Source organism: Panulirus ornatus, chromosome 14 (genome assembly GCF_036320965.1).
Source record: "Panulirus ornatus isolate Po-2019 chromosome 14, ASM3632096v1, whole genome shotgun sequence".
NCBI lineage: Eukaryota > Metazoa > Arthropoda > Malacostraca > Decapoda > Palinuridae > Panulirus > Panulirus ornatus.
In genome coordinates, this window is record NC_092237.1 from 16,744,433 (window position 1) to 16,761,265 (window position 16,833).

General features: G+C 45.3%; 1 protein-coding gene across 5 annotated transcripts in view; it reads right to left on the reverse strand.

Moving 5' to 3' along the window:
- The window catches only part of LOC139753333 (glutamate-gated chloride channel-like), a 258,340-nt gene that overhangs the window by 19,413 nt on the left and 222,094 nt on the right, over positions 1-16,833 (reverse strand). For all 5 annotated transcript variants that reach the window (XM_071669681.1, XM_071669683.1, XM_071669680.1 and 2 more), the window contains 6 exons: positions 16,668-16,829; positions 10,002-10,111; positions 6,333-6,397; positions 4,872-4,941; positions 4,376-4,529; positions 319-401 (listed from right to left, as the gene is read on the reverse strand). In XM_071669681.1, coding sequence (XP_071525782.1) covers positions 319-401; positions 4,376-4,529; positions 4,872-4,941; positions 6,333-6,397; positions 10,002-10,111; positions 16,668-16,828 — 643 coding nt within the window. In that variant the 5' untranslated portion in view covers position 16,829. The remainder of the gene's footprint in view (positions 1-318; positions 402-4,375; positions 4,530-4,871; positions 4,942-6,332; positions 6,398-10,001; positions 10,112-16,667; positions 16,830-16,833) is intronic.

Below are 16,833 nucleotides of genomic sequence, written 5' to 3' on the forward strand. Positions count from 1 at the left end.
AAAGCATTCATGGTATGGGAAAGAGAATATAATTGGCATGAGAGATGAAGTATGCTTGACATGGGAGACATAGAGAGAAAGTGTACTAGACATGGGAGAGAGAGAGCAAGTGTGTGAACTTAACATGGGAAAGACAGTGTGTACATGACATGAGATAGAGAGTGTATACTTGATATGATATAGAGAGTGTATACTTGAATGGGAGGGAGAGAAAGTTTACTTGACACAGGATAGAGTGCGTGTACTTGAAATGAGAGTGAGTGTACTTGACATGGGCCAGAGTGTGTATACTTGACATGGAAGGAAAACTATACTTACACGAGGCCATAAGGAGCTGACACTGTTGTCGGTCCAGCGGGAAGAGCTTCAGATCCATCGGGCAGGACAGCGTCAGAGAGATCCTGTCAAAGGAAGGAGCAGATAAGATGAGACGCTTTTATGAAAGGCTCAGACTTGACACCTCCCTCCACTTTTCTACCTGAGATCCTTTCATTCTTCTGTCTCCTCCACACTCCAGTCCCTTCTCCTCTGCTGCAACACCTTTTATACACCCTTTTCCATCAATTTTCTTTCGCTCACGAATCTTAGGAGGACACAGAGAGCGCGGGTATATATATATATATATATATATATATATATATATATATATATATATATATATATATATATATATATATATATATATATATATATATATATATATATATATATATCTTTTTTTTCTTTTTTTTCGTGCCTTACGAGATGTTCTCTTTCGTTATTTAATTGAAAATCTTTGGCATTAGAAGACGCTTCGTTCTGGGGCTTATGTGAAAGCTGTCACCCATATACCCTTTTGTAGGTAAATAAGGTTCCAAGTTTCTGGACGCACACATTCTGCACTGTATTTCAAAGACGTTATTATAACATTTTCTTGCGCTATTTCTTTATTTGCATCCTCTATCGCTCAGGTGAAGTCCCAAGTCCCATTTCACTAGCAGCTAGCCAGTGAGTCCCAGTCTGTGGCACACGTCCCCCAAGCGATACACAAAAGCCTTCCAGATGGTACGTAAACATTAGTTTCAAAAGTTCCAATTAATCGTAAGGAAAAATGAAATGCTCCAGTCGGAAAGGAAAATGAATGTGGCTGCTTTCATTTAACAAGAAAAGTTTGGGACGATACATTTTACAGATAACTGTCTGTGTCAAGGACGACAACCATCAGTCATAGATCTATTCCAATTCAAGTTACTTTACTGTTAGACTGAGCTACTTGTTAGAAGGCTGCATACCAAATGGTTTGCAGTAACAAACATAAAAGTCTTCAGTTGTATGTCACTTGCCAAACGTCCAGTAACATTGCAACTCAAGTTTACTTTTGCAACGAAGACAAGAAAACTAACGGCTGAAATTCCTGTTTATATATTGACACGGAGGGGATTGCCTGGTATGGAGCTTCCATCTACAGTATGTGTAGGCATTCATACATAAAGAGCAAGGAAATGCCATCCATGCATGCATATGAGACGTATGCAAAGAAAGATTTGGAGGTATGAATACTATTCATACCCATGTGCACAGCAGGGAACGAATGAATACATACACACGGGGACGCACAATTATCATCGTGGACAGGCAGTTTAGGTGACCCAGTGTATAAGCTATGCTGTCTCCCCTGCCCATCGCCTCGAGCCCACGTGAACATGGGACTGGGCCTCTGGAGCCCAGAGGGGATTCTGATCATTTAAGCTGTCAGTTAGCTGATTGTGTTTCTCCGCTCCAGCTGGATATCTACCTCAGCTCAGGCTCTCTCTCTCTCTCTCTCTCTCTCTCTCTCTCTCTCTCTCTCTCTCTCTCTCTCTCTCTCTCTCTCTCTCTCTCTGTACCCGGTATCGTAAACCCTTCAGTGCTGTGAGCACTCCTCATAACAGCAGCTGCTCTTTTACAATTCTCCTGTGGTGTGAGCTCACCTCGAGGTTATCAACACTATGTCCTTCATCACTAATGTACGCTTACGTCATCATCCCTATTGAAGGTGAGTCCGCTTCTCGTCCGTGTATTGTGACGTCTCCATCAAAGTGATCACAGGGAAATGTGATCACATTACCCTAGCGTCGTAACACATCAACCCGTGATTTCAAAGTACAGAATCATCAGAACGACAACTATTGCTAATAATTCGGACAAACCATTTGGCGTTATTACAAATTCACATTACCCACACGGCAACAAGAGCTCCAAGTCATTTTCGTCAGGTGTCATTCCCCCTGTTTTCGGCAGCCATTGCGTCAGCCAACCTCCTCCCACTCCATCGAGGGATGAAGAGGTCTATCTTGCCCACTGACGTGTGGCTGACCAGAGCGGTCACCCTAGACACAGGCTGTCGGCCTCACGATATCCAATTAAGTTACAGGTATGGAGGTCTGTCAGTTCTTGGTCCCCTCGACTCTCCAGTAGTGAGGTTGGAGTAGAACACAGGCTTTTGTCCACGCTTCCTCTACTGATCTGAGAGGCTACGGAAGACCAGAATGTTTATGTGATGGATTGTGACGTGATGCGTTCTTTCTTTGTGTTGGGGTTTGCCCGGAAGGTGTGGGAGGGATGTACAATGTGTCGTGTCGACCCACACCTGGAATACAAATATCCCGCGTTGCCGTGGTAGCGCCAGGAACAGAGGAAGAATGGCCAACTCGGTGTACATCCATTCTCTAACTATAGATTTATATATTCCATATATATTGCTACATGTGTTTGCTGATAACCAAGAGGAAAAATGAAAAACGTTAAGCTCCGAATGCGCTTTCGTGTATTACACCTTCAGGGGATATATATATATATATATATATATATATATATATATATATATATATATATATATATATATATATATATATATATATATATATATATATATATATATATATATATATATATATATATTAGCTCGAACAATGTTATATGGTTGTAAGACATGGGCGATAGATAGAGTTGTGCGCAGGAGGGTGGATTTGTTGGAAATGAGATGTTTGAGGGCAATATGTGGTGTGAGGTTGTTTGATCGCGTAAGTAATGAAAGGGTGAGAGAGATGTGTGGTAATAAAAAGAGTGTGGTTGAGAGAGTAGAAAAGGGCGTATTGCAATGGTTTGGTCACATGGAGAGAACGAGTGAGGAAAGATTGACAAAGAGGATATATGTGTCAGAGGTGGAGGGAACGAGGAGAAGTAGGAGACCAAATTGGATGTGGAAAGATGGAGTGAAAAAGATTTTGAGTGATCGGGGCCTGAACATGCAGGAGGGTGAAAGGCGTGCAAGGAATAGAGTGAATCGGAACGATGTGGTATACCGGGGTCGACGTGCTGTTCATGGATTGAACCAGGGCATGTGAAGCGTTTGGGGTAAACCATGGAAAGTTGTGTGGGGCCTGGATATGGAAAGGGAACTGTGGTTTCAGTGCATTACACGTGACAGCTAGTGACTGAATGTGAACGAAAGTGGCCTTTGTTTTCTTTTCCTAGCGCTACCTCGTGCGCACGCGGGGGAAAGGGGTGTCATTTCATGTGCGGCGGGGCGGCAGCGGGAATGGATGAAGGCGGCACGTATGAATATGTACATGCGTATATATGTATATGTCTGTGTATGTATATGTATGTATATGTGCGTGTGTTGGCGTTTATGTATATATACATGTGTATGTCGGTGGGTTGGGCCAGTCTTTCGTCTGTTTCCCTGCGCTACCTCGCTAACGCGAGAGACAGCGACACAGTATAATATATATGTATATATACATATATATATATATATTTTTTTTTTTTTTTCATACTATTCGCCATTTCCCGCGATAGCGAGGTAGCGTTAAGAACAGAGGACTGGGCCTTTGAGGGAATACCCTCACCTGGCCCCCTTCTCTGTTCCTTCTTTTGGAAAAAAAAAAACGAACAAAGTGCATATGAACGCGCACATTCATAGAACATACAAACCTCCAACAGCCTGGATCGAAACCGGGGCCCGTGTGCAACAGGCGGGAGAGCTACCGCTAGGCTATGATCGCCCTAATAGGAAAATAACTATTCGAATAGTGTATACTCGAATACCCTTCGTCTCACGTTGGTGATCATAGTCTAGCGGTAGCCCTCCCGCCTGTTGCACAGAGGTCCCGGGTTCGATCCTGACTGTTGGAGGTTCATGGTATATACATATACTTTTTCAGTATTCATACAAGTAGAGTGATAATATCAATCTACTCACCTGATACTGTAGAGAACGCCACCATTGGGGTAGATAAAGAGGTAGATGTTGAGTATAATGATCTTCTAGACTCACCTGATACTGTAGAGAACGCCACCGTTCGGGTAGATAAGGAGGTAGATGATGAGTAGAACGATCTTGTAGACTCACCTGATACTGTATAGAACGCCACCATTCGGGTAGATACGGATGTAGAGGTTGGGTAGAATGATCTTGTGGAAATGTCCTTCCTTCTCATTCTTGAAGAACAAATCAGGCATCCACACCATGTCTGTCTCCGTCAAGGTCAAGTACTGGATACGACCTGCCAACGAGACGTAAAATGATAGTAAATAAACCGTAACTAAACACCAGTCCACAAGATCGCACCTCAGCAGCCTATACTTACCAACCCATTCTAACCCAGTAAATCCGACATGAACAAAAACATATACACACTATGATGATTCAGTAAGCTCTTCAAAAGAAACGATAGCCAGCCCTTCCAACCCATTATTAAATTCCCCTCCGCCAGACCTGCAGTAATTTGAAACTACAATCCCCAGGCATGCACGAGTTATGCTTTCCTGTCTTGGCCAAGCGCCTCTTTAATCAAATAAACAGCTTTGCACATGGTGAACTGTGGCAGTGATGTATGTATCATTACCTTGCATGTTGTCGAAGGTGAGTCGATGGTCGTTCCACTGTTCTCGGAAGGTGATTTGTATACTGTATTCCTGCAGGCCGGGAGACAGAGAGAAGGAAGGAGGGAGGGAGGGAGGGAAGAGAGGGTGAGGATGTATCATTATATTATACATCACACGGATAATCATGTCAATCAACATAAGTAGATTGGCGAAAGGTAACATCTACTTTGTATACAATGAATATTTGTTGAGCAGTTCGAATTATAAGGCAATGAATTTTAGAATGAAATTAAAGAGAAATGAATAAAGATATCTGTGTCGTTTGTTATCAAATATCAGACCTGTATAATCTTTTCATGATACTCTGTATGTTTCTGAGGATTTGTGTGTATTGGTATGTGTAAAATTGAGTTAAATGTGTATGTGTGTGTCTACTTGTGTGTGTAATTACTATCTATGATTACTATTTATGATTACTATTTATGATTACTATTACTAGTACTATCTAGGTATTATGGGAGAAAGAGTTTTACTCTCGAGTAGCCCGTCTCGTAACGCAGCGTACATGTACCATGTCTTTATTCGTATATGTATAGAGACACACACATACACCCACAGGTTAAGCCAGGAACCCGCTTACCAACTAGCCCGAGAGGGGAATGAACACTTTGGTTGAGTGTGGGCCGACTGTTCTGCCAAGGATTCGAACTTATATGGGTCAGTCCTGCATAATGGTCATTGACGCTAATCACTGCACCATGAAGGCATATATGTGTGTGTGTGTGTGTGTGTGTGTGTGTGTGTGTGTGTGTGTGTGTCCCCTCAATACTTGCTTATGTGTGTGCACATCTGCTCGTGCGTGTGTCCATGTGTTTGAATACACGTTTGTGCCTATACGTACTTAAATGCATGTATGTACAAACATATAACTCTCATAAAAACATGTCCTTAATGAATGAGGACCTTCTACTATAGTAAGCAATTACTTCTTTCATGTTAATGAATAGAAAAATTACATTACGATGAATATATTCATCACAATCCTTGATATTACATAGGATCTAGCTACTTTTTAAGACCTACAAGCAAAATGATATCAGATTAGAAAGTACAGTACGAGGTCAGTTCTTTGATCATGTTTGTTCATGCTTAAAATTATAATAGGGAGAGAGAGAGAGAGAGAGAGAGAGAGAGAGAGAGAGAGAGAGAGAGAGAGAGAGAGAGAGAGAGAGAGAGAGAGAGAGAGAGAGAGAGAGAGAGGACACGAGAAACTCATCCAAAGAGACAGGAACCTACATCAAGAGAGCCAGATGTGTAACTCATCAGGATGATGAGTTGAGAGGTGATAGTAGGTCATTAAGGATGGATATGCTGATGAAGAAGGGTAGAAAATTCATCAAGAAACTACAAGGGAACTCATTAAAAGGGACAGGTAACTCCTCGCTACAGACAGGCAGGCAGGTTATCAAGCTGTAACTCACCATCTTGACGTCTGAGATGGTCTGGACGTTTCGGATCATAATGTTGATGTGGACGATGGCTGGACCTGGGCAGGGAGAGAGAGAGAGAGGGAGAGGGAGAGAGAGAGACAGTGTTTAATATCAAATAAAGAAAAGAAATGCCCCCCTCCCTCACTCCTCATTCACCGTAAGACATCATCACCTGTGTATATAACGTGATTATGAGGTATAATTTTTCTTTCTTCTTAGAAGCTCAGGAGTTTTTTTTGTAATCACATCAGCGTAATAAGTGAGGCACCAGCCTTGGTCGAGTGTCTGCCTCTTTTTCTCTCTCTATATATGTACATACGCTTTCCGGATATACGCGGAAGTAATGATGTAAATCCTGTTGCTTCTGTGCTGTTTTCGCCAGGGAGAGAGAGAGAGAGAGAGAGAGAGAGAGAGAGAGAGAGAGAGAGAGAGAGAGAGAGAGAGAGAGAGAGAGAGAGAGAGAGAGAGAGAGAGAGAGAGAGAGAGAGAGAGAGAGAGAGAGAGAGAGAGTACGACACACATTTCAAGGGCGTGTCACACAGACGTACAACCTCTGTTCTGGACAGATATACTTTATCCTCGTGAGGGAGGAAGACGGAGGCCCGGTAGACGTGCGTATCCACCGAGGCACGAGAGGGGAGAGAGGGGAGAGAGAGGGGAGAGAGAGAGAGGTGGAGAGAAGACATCAGAGGTGGAAAGAAGATTGACAAGGCAAGTCACCCACGCACAGAACACTCAGATTATCTCCTGTGGTACGAAGGATGGACGTCTAGGACGACAGCTCGGACGCTGACGGCGACGACGGCAGCAACGGAGGGAGGGAAGGAGGGCATCTCAAAAGCAGCAGGTGGACGACGGCAGGTTGGCTACATCACGGTGAGGAGGAGGAGGAGGAGGAGGAGAGAGCATGGGTGTGGGTTACATCTTCCAGGTTACGTGGGGTGATTCCTGGTAAGGAGTCCTAAAGGTGCCTCCAGCTGGTGAGGGCGAGATGTCGAAACTACCACGAAAAGACGTGCGTCTAGATGGTGGGATGACGTGTCGAATGTCGCACTGCAGGTAGTGGGATGACGTGTCGAATGAAGCACAGCAGGTGGTGGGATGACGTCTGAGACATCTACAACCCTCCAAGCAGACCTGCTAGTGGTTGAAGCTCTCTCTCTCTCTCTCTCTCTCTCTCTCTCTCTCTCTCTCTCTCTCTCTCTCTCTCTCTCTCTCTCTCTCTCTCCTCACCATCATCACTATAGATCTCAACCAGTGGACGCTCGCCATCTGGACGACAACAGCAGTAGTTAATGTAAACTTAGCTGAAAACACAGACTATCCCTGACGCGTTTTTTATATATATATATATCTCTAATATAATCAGGATATACTATACAAATTCTTACACTGGATGTGCTTATCGTATATAAAGCTTCACAAAACACTTACTACGCTTTGAATATCTAAAATCTCCAACCAAGTATACCACTTGAGATCATATTGAGCGAGTGTCTTGTTAATATTTGAACATAAAAGGAGAAAATATGGCAAATTATGAAAATTAGTTTGTGTTCAGATAATCTCAAAAATCTATAATTCGAACGGCATTAACATGTCTGGTGGGTTTTTAACCCGATCCAAACAGCAGGTCATCATACCCAATCATCTACGAAGAGATCACCTTTGCATACAAAAAATGAATTTTTCATGTATTTTGACCTAAATTGTTCTCTATAACAATTCTGAATAGAAAGAAAAAGAAAGATGTTTTCACCCTAACCCATGGTCGATACACAGAGCACATTCCAGACAATCAACCCGTTCGTCTTGTTTAAGATAGTGAGCCGATGTGTTAGCTATCCAACCCCACGCATCTTGCAGGTTACTGCAGTAGTGAAGTAACGCACCACGCCGGGAGCAGAGAGAGTACTGTGGACTCATACGGGACAGGAAAGCCTTTGACGAGGCACGGCGTAGTACCCCATTCCATCCCGCTGACGATGGTAAGAGCCTCGTTGAAGGTCATTTCTCTCGCTGGCGGTGTCACCTCTCGCAGGTAGAGTTCGGGAACACCAGTGTGGGGTCATGACATCTATGGTTCTCTACAACTTGAATTTTGTTAATAATTCATGAAATAACTACAATTACGTCCGGACACTAATGACCTATTATGTAAGAATGGTAAAAAAAACAATAGCCTTCGTAATGATGGTGTAGCATTAGAGGCCAGGGGAAGGTGTAGCAGGGGAGGCCAAGGGAAGGTGTAGCAGCAGAGGCCAGGGGAAGATGTAGCAGCAGAGGCCAGGGGAAGATGTAGCAGGAGAGGCCAGGGGAAGGTGTGGCAGGGGAGGCCAGGGGAAGGTGTAGCAGGGGAGGCCAGGGGAAGGTGTAGCAGGGGAGGCCAAGGGAAGGTGTAGCAGCAGAGGCCAGGGAAAGGTGTAGCAGGAGAGTCCAGGGAAAGGTGTAGCAGGGGAGGCCAGGGGAAGGTGTAGCAGGGGAGGCCAGGGGAAGGTGTAGCAGGGGAGGTCAGGGGAAGGTGTAGCAGGGGAGGCCAGGGAAAGGTGTAGCAGGAGAGGCCAGGGAAAGGTGTAGCAGGAGAGGCCAGGGAAAGGTGTAGCAGGGGAGGCCAGGGGAAGGTGTAGCAGGGGAGGCCAGGGGAAGGTGTAGCAGGAGAGGTCAGGGGAAGGTGTAGCGGGGGAGTCCAGGGGAAGGTGTAGCAGGGGAGGCCAGGGGAAGGTGTAGCAGGGGAGGCCAGGGGAAGGTGTAGCAGGGGAGGCCAGGGGAAGGTGTAGCATTAGAGGCCAGGGGAAGGTGTAGCAGGGGAGGCCAGGGGAAGGTGTAGCAGCAGAGGCCAGGGGAAGGTGTAGCAGGAGAGGCCAGGGGAAGGTGTAGCAGGAGAGGGCAAGGGGAAGCTGTAGCAGGAGAGGCCAAGGGAAGGTGTAGCAGGGGAGGCCAGGGAAAGGTGTAGAAGGAGAGGCCAGGGAAAGGTGTAGCAGGAGAGTCCAGGGGAAGGTGTAGCAGGGGAGGCCAGGGGAAGGTGTAGCAGGGGAGGCCAGGGGAAGGTGTAGCAGGGGAGGTCAGGGGAAGGTGTAGCAGGGGAGGCCAGGGAAAGGTGTAGCAGGAGAGGCCAGGGAAGGTGTAGCAGGAGAGGCCAGGGGAAGGTGTAGCAGGGGAGGCCAGGGGAAGGTGTAGCAGGGGAGGCCAGGGGAAGGTGTAGCAGGAGAGGTCAGGGGAAGGTGTAGCAGGGGAGGCCAGGGGAAGGTGTAGCAGGAGAGGCCAGGGGAAGGTGTAGCAGGGGAGGCCAGGGGAAGATGTAGCAGGGGAGGCCAGGGGAAGGTGTATCATTAGAGGCCAGGGGAAGGTGTAGCAGGGGAGGCCAGGGGAAGGTGTAGCAGTAGAGGTCAGGGGAAGGTGTAGCAGGAGAGGTCATGGGAAGGTGTAGCAGGGGAGGCCAGGGGAAGGTGTAGCAGGGGAGGTCAGGGGAGGGTGTAGCAGGGGAGGCCAGGGGAAGGTGTAGCAGGGGAGGCCAGGGGAAGGTGTAGCAGGAGAGGCCAGGGGAAGGTGTAGCAGGAGAGGCCAGGGGAAGGTGTAGCAGTAGAGGCCAGGGGAAGGTGTAGCAGGGGAGGCCAGGGGAAGGTGTAGCAGGAGAGGCCAGGGGAAGGTGTCGTAACTCACCAGTATCGTTGGCACCTGCTGGTCGGATGCGCTTGTCGTAGTTGGCGGGACCGATGATCTCGTCAATGATCTGCTTCTCTCTGGCACGGAAGTTGGCCGAGGTGATCTCGCTGTTAGGGAGACACGCGAACTGGGTTAGTGGCTTCCTGGGGCTGGGCATTGTGCTCCTCTGGGGCTGGCTTAGTGACCTGCTGGGTCTGGGTTTGACCTGCTGGGGCTGGGTTAATGAACTCCTAGGGTTGGGCTAGTGACCTGCTGGGGCTGGGTTAGTGACCTGCTGGGTCTCGGTTTGACCTGTTGAGGCTGGGTTGATGAACTCCTAGGGTTTGGCTAGTGACATGTTGGGGCTGGGTTAGTGACCTGCTGGGTCTGGGTTTGACCTGCTGGGTCTGGGTTAGTGACCTGCTGTGGCTGGGTTAATGAACTCCTAGGGTTGGGCTAGTGACCTGCTGGGGCTGCGTTAGTGACCTGCTGGGGATGAGTTAGTGACCTGCTGGGTCTGGGTTAGTGACCTGCTAGGGCTGAGTGAATAAACTACTGGGGCTACGCCAATCACCTACTGAGGTTGTGATAACTCTCCTTGTAATGCTAGAAGTTTAACACAGGGTCTGAGTGTGTGTGTGTGTGATGTGTGTGTGTGTGTGTGTCGGAGGGCTGAATTAAGGCAGGTCTTGGGTTCTGAACTTTGTCATCTCAGGGTGTTGGTCTTGCTGAACACAGACTGGCCAGATATATCACAGTGATCCTAGAGCCTTATTGACTCTAGATCTAGAACTGACTCTAGGTAGAGCTGTAGGAGGAAGAGGAGCGTAGTTAGGGCTCCGTCTCAAGCATTAGGTATAAGCGCGGTGGAGCTGGTCTAACTCTGGGGAAGATATGATCGTCAGAGATACTCATAAAGAACATCATTGAAGACGTTATCAAAGCAACCACAGTATTCGACCTCCGTAAGCACATTAATCACCACATTAATCTATATGCTAATCACCATGGAAGAGAGAGCACATCCCCTTGAAAGATGAAAGAATAGATTAATTCGAAAGATGATATACTTGATTTGGATGATGATTAAAACCTTTGGTGATATTGATCTCTCTTTTTTCAGTGGGGAAAAATTCTATTCGTCTAAGACGTTTGTGGAAAGAAAATCCGTGAAGATATTTGATTAATGGAGAGATACAGTGTCGCGTCTTTTGGCTGAGGGAGGAACTTGTGGTCACATAATCGGGTCTATCGGGTTAACCTCTTGTTGGTGGCTGCTGGTGTCAGGTACCTGGCTAGCGAAGCAGCAAAAAAAAAAGTGAGTAATTAAGGTGATTAGTAGAGCGAATTGGATGATCGAGTTATAGATATATGTGGTAAGGATTAATCATGTATGGTGCCTGAGTGCAAGTATGATTTGGGTGAAGTAGCTTCGTGATTGGCTAATTCTTTCAACAGGCTAGGTTAATCGCGGATCATTCGGCAATTAAGGAGGTAATGAGGGGGAAAAAACTCTCGTAACTAATTATATGGGCTGGAGGGGGAAAATAATGGCTGATCATCCTTAATGAAGGAGGTCACATTAGATGGCGCGGAGGGACCGTACGTCGTGCTGTGACTGGTTGAGTAGAGTGGAGGACATAGAAAAAGTTAGCAGCTGGTCACCTGGAGAAGATAAAAAAGTTAGCAGTTGATCACCTGGAGAAGATATAAAAAAGTTAGCAGTTGATCACCTAGAGGAGATAGAAAAGTTAGTAGTTGATCAATTGGGGGACAAAGAAAGCTAGCAGCTGATCGCCCAGGGGACATAGAAAAGTTAACAGCTGCTCACCTGGTGGATATAGAAAATTTAGCAGCTGGTCACCTGAAGGATATAGAAAGCTAGCAGTTGATCACCTAGGAGACATAGAAAAGTGAGCAGCTGGTCACCTGGTGGATATAGAAAGCTAGCAGCTGATCACTTAGGGGAAGCTAGCAGATGGTCACCTGGGGGATATAGAAAGCTAGCGGCTGATCACCTAAGAGACAGAAAAACTAGCAGCTGGTCACCTGGAGGATATAGAACAATTGACAACTCATCATGACCCGGAGGATATAAAAAAGTTAGCAAAGGATTAAAGTCGTTTTGTGGTATATTGGTCGATCAGGGGATTACCCAGATCTATAACTGATTGGCTGGGAATGATCATATTAATCATTTCGTGGATAAAGAGAAGGGAAATGGTCGGATTTAGCTATAGGGGTGAGGAGGGAATACGCTATATTTCAGCTGAATTATTGTGGAAATCACTGCAGTGTAGCTAGACGTGTGGGACACCTAGTTATGTAGCATATAATCGTCCAGGTCAGCCAACTGTTACTAATTATAAGGATTCACACGCCACTATAAGGATTCAGACACTACGATAAGGATTCAGACACTGCTGATAAGGATTCAGACACTGCTATAAGGATTCAGACACTGTGATAAGGATTCAGACACTGTGATAAGGATTCAGACACTGCTATAAGGATTCAGACACTGCGATAAGGATTCAGACACTGCTATAAGGATTCAGACACTGTGATAAGGATTCAGACACTGTGATAAGGATTCAGACACTGCTATAAGGATTCAGACACTGCGATAAGGATTCAGACACTGCTATAAGGATTCAGACACTACGATAAGGATTCAGACACTGCTATAAGGATTTAGACACTGCGATAAGGATTCAGACACTGCTATAAGGATTCAGACACTGCGATAAGGATTCAGACACTGCGATAAGGATTTAAACACTGCTATAAGGATTCAGACACTGTTATAAGGATTCAGACACCATCACCACAAGGAGGATCCAGACACCACAGTAATGACATACACCCCTATGAGGATTCAGACACAATTTTAAGGATTCAAACATCTCTAGGAGGATTCAAACACCGAAGAACACGAGAAGGATTTAGAGACCACTAAAAGGATTCAGACACTGTTAGGAGGATCTAGACAGCCTTAAGAGGATTCAAACACCACTAAAGGATTCAGGCACCAGTGATTAGGAAGATCTTTCTCTCGTCATTCATGATACTTGCTATACATCCCTAGTGTCATCTCTCTCTCTCTCTCTCTCTCTCTCTCTCTCTCTCTCTCTCTCTCTCTCTCTCTCTCTCTCTTTCAATTCTTCAGGTGATGACGTCGGTGGCGGTGATGGTGATAATGGTGATAGTGGCGGTGATGGTGATGGTGGCGGTGATGGTGATAATGGTGATGGTGATGATGGTGATGGTGGCAGTGATGGTGATAATGGTGATGGTGATGATGGTGATGGTGATGATGGTGATGGTGATGGTGATAATGGTGATGGTGATAATGGTGATGGTGGCAGTGATGGTGATAATGGTGATGGTGATGATGGTGATGGTGGCAGTGATGGTGATAATGGTGATGGTGATGATGGTGATGGTGATGATGGTGATGGTGGCAGTGTCGGTGATGGTGATAATGGTGATAGTGGCGGTGATGGTGATGATGGTGATGGTGGTAGTGACGGTGCTGGTGATAGTGAAGAAGCTACGTATGTTGATGTTAGAGAGCGAAAAACCACGTCATCAAAGAATTCTTGACTTCATCAACACTTCGGTGAAGAACTCTTCTCAACTCGCGTGGTGCTCAGCTGTCTCATCTTAGTTCTGACCATCAAAAGCCATTGATGATCTTGTTATTTTTCTCTGGTTATTAGATCATATTGATGACCCTGTGATATCTGCCTAGACATGAGTACGTGTTGGTGACCCTGTGATATCTGCTTAGACATGAGCACGTGTTGATGACCCTGTGATATTTGTGTGGTCATGAGAACGTGTATTGATAACCCTGAGATATTGGTCTGGTTGTGAGCACGTGTTAATGACCATGTGATAATTGTGTGATCATGAGAACGTGTATTGATGACCCTGTGATATTGGTGTGGTTGTGAGCACGTGTTGATGACCCTGTGATATTCATGTGATCATGAGAACGTGTATTGATGACCCTGTGATATCGGTGTGGTTGTGAGCACGTGTTGATGACCCTGTGATATTCATGTGATCATGAGAACGTGTATTGATGACCCTGTGATATCGGTGTGGTTGTGAGCACGTGTTGATGACCCTGTGATATTCGTGTGATCATGAGAACGTGTATTGATGACCCTGTGATATTGGTGTGGTTGTGAGCACGTATTAATGACCCTGTTATATCTCTCTGGTCGTGAGAACGTATTGATGACCATGTGATCTTCTGCATGACCATTGGAAGACATTGATGATGCTTGGACTCTATCAAAAACCCTGATAGATGTTTTTCTTTTTGTTCTGCTTTTTCGAGACATCAAATGTTTCGTTCCTGGCCTCACCTACAGCCTTGGGTAGATATGTCAAGGAGATCTCTTAAGACTAGTGGTGTTTGAACCCTTATGATGGTGTCTGAGTCCTTCTGGTAATGTTTCAGTCATTACAGTCGTGTCTCAATCCTCCTAGTGGCGCTTGAATCTTTACAAGAGTGTTTGAATTCTTTTAGTGATATTTGATTCCTCACAGAAGTGTCTGAATCCTTATAATGGTATCTGAATGCTTATGATAGTGTTTGAATCCTTATAATGATGTATGAATCCTTATAGTAGTGTCTGAATCCTTATAGTGGTGTCTGAGTCCTTATAGTGGTGTCTGAATCGTTATAGTGGTGTCTGAATCCTTATAGCTGTGTCTGCATCCTTACGGTGGTGTCTGAATCCTTACAGTGGTGTCTGAATCCTTATAGTGGTGTCTGAATCCTTAAAGTGGTGCCTGAATCCTTACATTTGCGCCTTCAACACAAAGGAAAATATAGATCTGCATATTTTGGAGACATTTCGCTTGCGTCTTGCTTATCTAATTGTTTGCATTGACTTATCTATCATATCTATTGTCACTCATCTATTTCTGTTTTCTTAATCATTCTTTTTTCTTTTTTCTAAGAAAATGAATAGTGATGACGACCATAGTGTTCGAGGCACTGTCTCATGCTCGTCAAGGACTGAGCTATTTCCTTTACAGTATGGTGAGGTAAGAATCTCTCATATGTATTTTGATTTTCCTTTGAGCTGAAACTGGGACATTTGGAGGGTCATGCAAGGGGATTATACAGAACTTGCGATAGTTTTTCTGACATATTCTATCTCTCTATCTATCTATCTATCAATACATCTGTTACGTATCTCTCTATCTATCAGTCTATCTATCTATCTATCACACTCATACAAAGAAACAATAACCCACGCACACATTGTCCAACATACGAACACATTCGTACACACACACACACACACACACACACACACACACACACACACACACACATTCATATATAGATATTCCCTCTACACAAAGACGAACATTTGGATATGTTCTCAAATAACTATCTGATGCAATTCCTGTTCAGAAGGATGTGTGTCCCAGGATTACGTTAGAATATGATGTGAAAATCTCTCACTGAAGAGAGAGAGAGATGCTGGATGAGGCAGTGAACACTGAAATTGAATTGAGTCTTCATGCATTGTGTCAGTTGTCCCTGTTCACCATCGTACTGGGAATATATGACACCCCAGTACATGAAGAAAGTCTACATGTGACAGTCTCTCATTCACATGGTAAGTGAGAAAACTGAAATAATTCTCACTTTGAGCGACGTGTGAAAGAAATTTCCTCCAGGATCATAAGTAATGACCAGTGGTATGACCGAGAGAGAGAGAGAGAGAGAGAGAGAGAGAGAGAGAGAGAGAGAGAGAGAGAGAGAGAGAGAGAGAGAGAGAGAGAGAGAGAGAGAGAGAGAGAGAGAGAGAGAGAGAGAGTAAAGGATCTTCCATGAATGTTTTTGCAGTGTGAAACGACAGGTTCAATATCTGAAGAAAATGGAAAAAAATCCTGGCATGCGATAAGAGGCTGGGAAGAACATTCCCGTGCCAGAAGCACCTCAAATGGCTTTTTGAAAAAACGGATTCCTCAAATGGCTTTTTGGAGAAATGGATTATGCCCGTTCAGATATCTATTGGATCTGCTATTGCCTTTGGGGAGACTCGCTGGGACTTAGAATTCCCTTTCTGTGTGGGATTTGAATCAGATCTCCGGGTCGCTACTGAAAACCTATAGGGAGAGAGGGAGGTGGTGCTCCTGCTTTCTTGGGATTTTGGTAAATCTTGAGAATATTGGATGGTAACCCGGAGGCACGGCAGATTATTACGTCCAGGGGTTACCCCTGAGGCAATGGCGGGGGAAACCTGCTAGTTCTTAAGGATAAAATTAAGAAGATAAACTGGTGGGGTCCGATATCGCTCTCAAGACTTAGGAGTTTTATCTGAGAACGTTAGCAAAGACTCCAGGGAGGCCTACTATGGGAGAATCTGGTGAAGACCAATCGGGTCTATGGAAGAGCCTAACGAAGACCTGTTAGACCCATGGAAGAGCCTGACGAAGACTTGTCCAGTCCATGGTAGAACATTGATGAAGACCCTACAAGTCTAGGAAACAAGCTATTAGGGAGTATGTGAACCACAGAATATTCGTGACGGGAGGAGCTTCTACTGAAGTAAAGTAGAACACAAGAAGACGTTCTCATAGCGAGCTGCTAACTCAGTCTGGCTTCTGACACCAACTGGCTCTCAACATAGGCTTGGAAATAGTCACCAGAATGTTGCCAGGAGGGTGAAGACGAGGATGAGGAGTCGCCTCACTCCCACACCGGCAGCCATGGCTTCACCTCTGAGTACACTCCCGCTTCTGATCACTCCCACACCTCTGATCACGCCCACACTTCTGGCCACGCCCATTGTAGCCTCACCACCCATCCTGT